The sequence below is a fragment of the Otolemur garnettii genome, unplaced genomic scaffold (assembly GCF_000181295.1).
Source record: "Otolemur garnettii isolate 467f Iridium unplaced genomic scaffold, OtoGar3 scaffold00010, whole genome shotgun sequence".
Lineage (NCBI taxonomy): Eukaryota > Metazoa > Chordata > Mammalia > Primates > Galagidae > Otolemur > Otolemur garnettii.
Window position 1 is genome coordinate 31,039,849 of NW_003852405.1, and position 2,738 is coordinate 31,042,586.

Below are 2,738 nucleotides of genomic sequence, written 5' to 3' on the forward strand. Positions count from 1 at the left end.
TACTACATCTGAATTTGTTTTTGTTCTTTCCAATGCCACCATCTCAGTCCAAGGCAGCTTCACCTCTTACTTGGATGATGACTGTAACTGATCTTCATGCTCCCATTTCCCCTGCACTCTGTGCCTCCTGTCTAATTGGCCTGACCTTTCTAAAGCCTGAATTGCACAGCTCATTCCCTCGCCTGAGCTCTCCACATGGTTTTTAATACTGTCCAAAGCCTTTCGCTTCACCTTCTGTGACCTTCCTGTGTGACTTGGCCTCTCCGGCCTGGACTTCCACTCTCGCACATGGGCCCCATCCCTGAGCCACGTCAACCCTCCTGTCCTTTGGATGCCCCAAGATCATTTCCCCTTCACCAGTTCTGGCTGTGCCCTGTGCCTGCCAGGTCCCCAATGGGTCTGCCCAGACTTCACAGGGCAGAGTAGCCTTTCCTGGTGACATAAATAGCCTGTCACCATTTATTTCTAAGCCCCAGTAGCCAGTATTATTTTTTTCTTAGTGCTTACTATTTTCAGAATTTATTTTACTAATGTATTAGTGTGTTTATCTTCCCCCTTCTTAGAATGTAAGTCTCTTGCATTGAGTCCTGGGTCTACCACATAGTAAACACTCAGTGCTCAGCTTATGGGCGAGTCGATTAATTTGCCTGTATGACTGTCTCTTCTGCCTCGTTGATGGAAGCTGTGCACTTGATAGTTAGTATATCATCTGTCTTTCAATCCTCTACCTTTTGTACAAAGCAGATGCTGAGGAAGGATTTTGAGCCAGTGCTTAAAACCTCAAGTTCTGCCGTCTTAACTTGACCTAGCTGCTGTTTCCATCTCCGTTATGTGGCTTGGGGAAGTTGTACGACAGTAGAACCTGTAAATTGACCACCCAAGGGACAGTAACAAACTGGTCAGCACACGAAGGTGGTCAGTATGCCTCAGTACGTGGGGTCCATGTCCAGTCTATGAAAATTAGGTCAAGTTAAGGAGGTGGTTAGGGTGGAAAAGTGGCCAGCTGTAGAGGTTCGACTGTATGTTGAAGATTCAGTGTCCGTATCTGGTAAAATAGGGACAATAATAGTATCTACTTGGTAGAGTTATTGTCAGGATGACGGTAAGCAGTGTGTAGAAAGTGTTTAGTATGGTCCCCGCAATATTATAAGTACTCAATAAAAGCTAGCTGTTTTTCATCTTTCTTCATTTACACTTAAGGAGGTCCTAGTAAGTGTTTGCAGGGATGCAGAGAATATGTTACCACTGGGTTATATTTTCTGTTTCAGGTTGGAATAGCAGCATGCCAAATTGCACGAGCTTATGGCTTAAAGGTTTTGGGCACAGCTGGTACCGAGGAGGGACAAAAGATTGTTCTACAGAATGGAGCCCATGAAGTGTTCAATCACAGAGAAGTTAATTATATTGATAAAATTAAGGTAAAATTTTCAGTAGGTTCATAAAAGTCAGATTTTATTCCTTGGAGGCTTATGTGATTTTTTTTTTTTTTTCAGTTCTTTTACCGATTACTTTTTTGAAGTCATTTGCTTTCTTTCTTCAGCACCTGTATGTATTTTTATGCCTGTGTGTGTCTTAAGGTTTTAATTCATTTAAAAAGCAGAGATGTCTAATTTTTAGGCCTTTGTGATCATTTTGTATTGTTTGTGTGTATTGAATAAAATGTAGCCTCTCTAGAGTCTTCTAGCTAGAAAAAATGGTGATTTTTAATACAAACAACATTTTAAATAAATCCACAGCTTTGTATTCTCAATATAATTTCTACTGATGTGAATTTTCCATGGAAGGTGAGGTATCTACAAATTACAAACGGGATCTGCTTAGCCCGGTTAATAAAGTTTGTTAATGTGATGCTTTGGGGGAATAATCATTCCCATATCCAAAGTGGAGAGGTGGTGTTTACAGACTGATTGCTATACCACAACTCCTGCAGATTCTGAAGTTCCCCGTTTGTGCTATATGAGCAGTTTATTAAACACTGATTGCTTTGCTGATCCTCCACCACTTTCCTCATGAGCTAGAACGTCTCAGGTACTAAGTGCTATTAAACTAAGTCATTACAAACAAAGATAAAATACGAGAGAGAGTTTACCACTAAATCATCTTGCCAAAAACCTGAACAAAGGGCACTTTGTTATATGTCCGGGGAATCTCAGACCCAATACTGACTCCTAATATCATTATCCGAGAATAGTTGTGTCCCGCACCCAGATAAACCCTTACACTGTACCTATTAGGTGGGACCCCACCAATCCGCCTCTGTTCTCTCCCCCCTTCTCTTTCCTCTCCCTTCCCCCCAGCTTGAATTAAATTCAGTTTTTCTCTTTTTTGGACATGTATTAGTTCATCGACTGACTTCACATTTGTATTGAGCACACTGGATACTTGCTTTTCCTTTCTTGTGATCCTGTGATACTTTTTACTAAAGAGAATATACTCCAACTCTATCCAGTTAATACAAAAGATGTAGAGGCTCCATCTTTGTTATGGCTGAATATCATTCCATACTATACATATGCCAGTTTATTAATGCATTCAGGGACCTTAGCTAACAAATGCGAACATTGTAACCTAATCATTTGTACCCCCATATTAATCTGAAATTTAAAAAAAGATTAAAAAAAAAAGCAAAAACCTCCATTATCTAAGAGTGTTTACAAAGATTAAAATTGGCCAGTTATTTTAAGACTATGGTTTTTGTTTAGCAATAATCTAATTTCAAGGCCCCAAGATCTTCCCTC

General features: G+C 40.2%; 1 protein-coding gene across 1 annotated transcript in view; it reads left to right on the forward strand.

Moving 5' to 3' along the window:
• CRYZ (crystallin zeta) overlaps positions 1 to 2,738 on the forward strand; it is a gene marked incomplete at its 3' end in the record, with an annotated part of 21,406 nt that overhangs the window by 15,147 nt on the left and 3,521 nt on the right. The window contains exon 6 of the mRNA XM_023509885.1: positions 1,201 to 1,418. Coding sequence (XP_023365653.1) covers positions 1,201 to 1,418 — 218 coding nt within the window. The remainder of the gene's footprint in view (positions 1 to 1,200; positions 1,419 to 2,738) is intronic.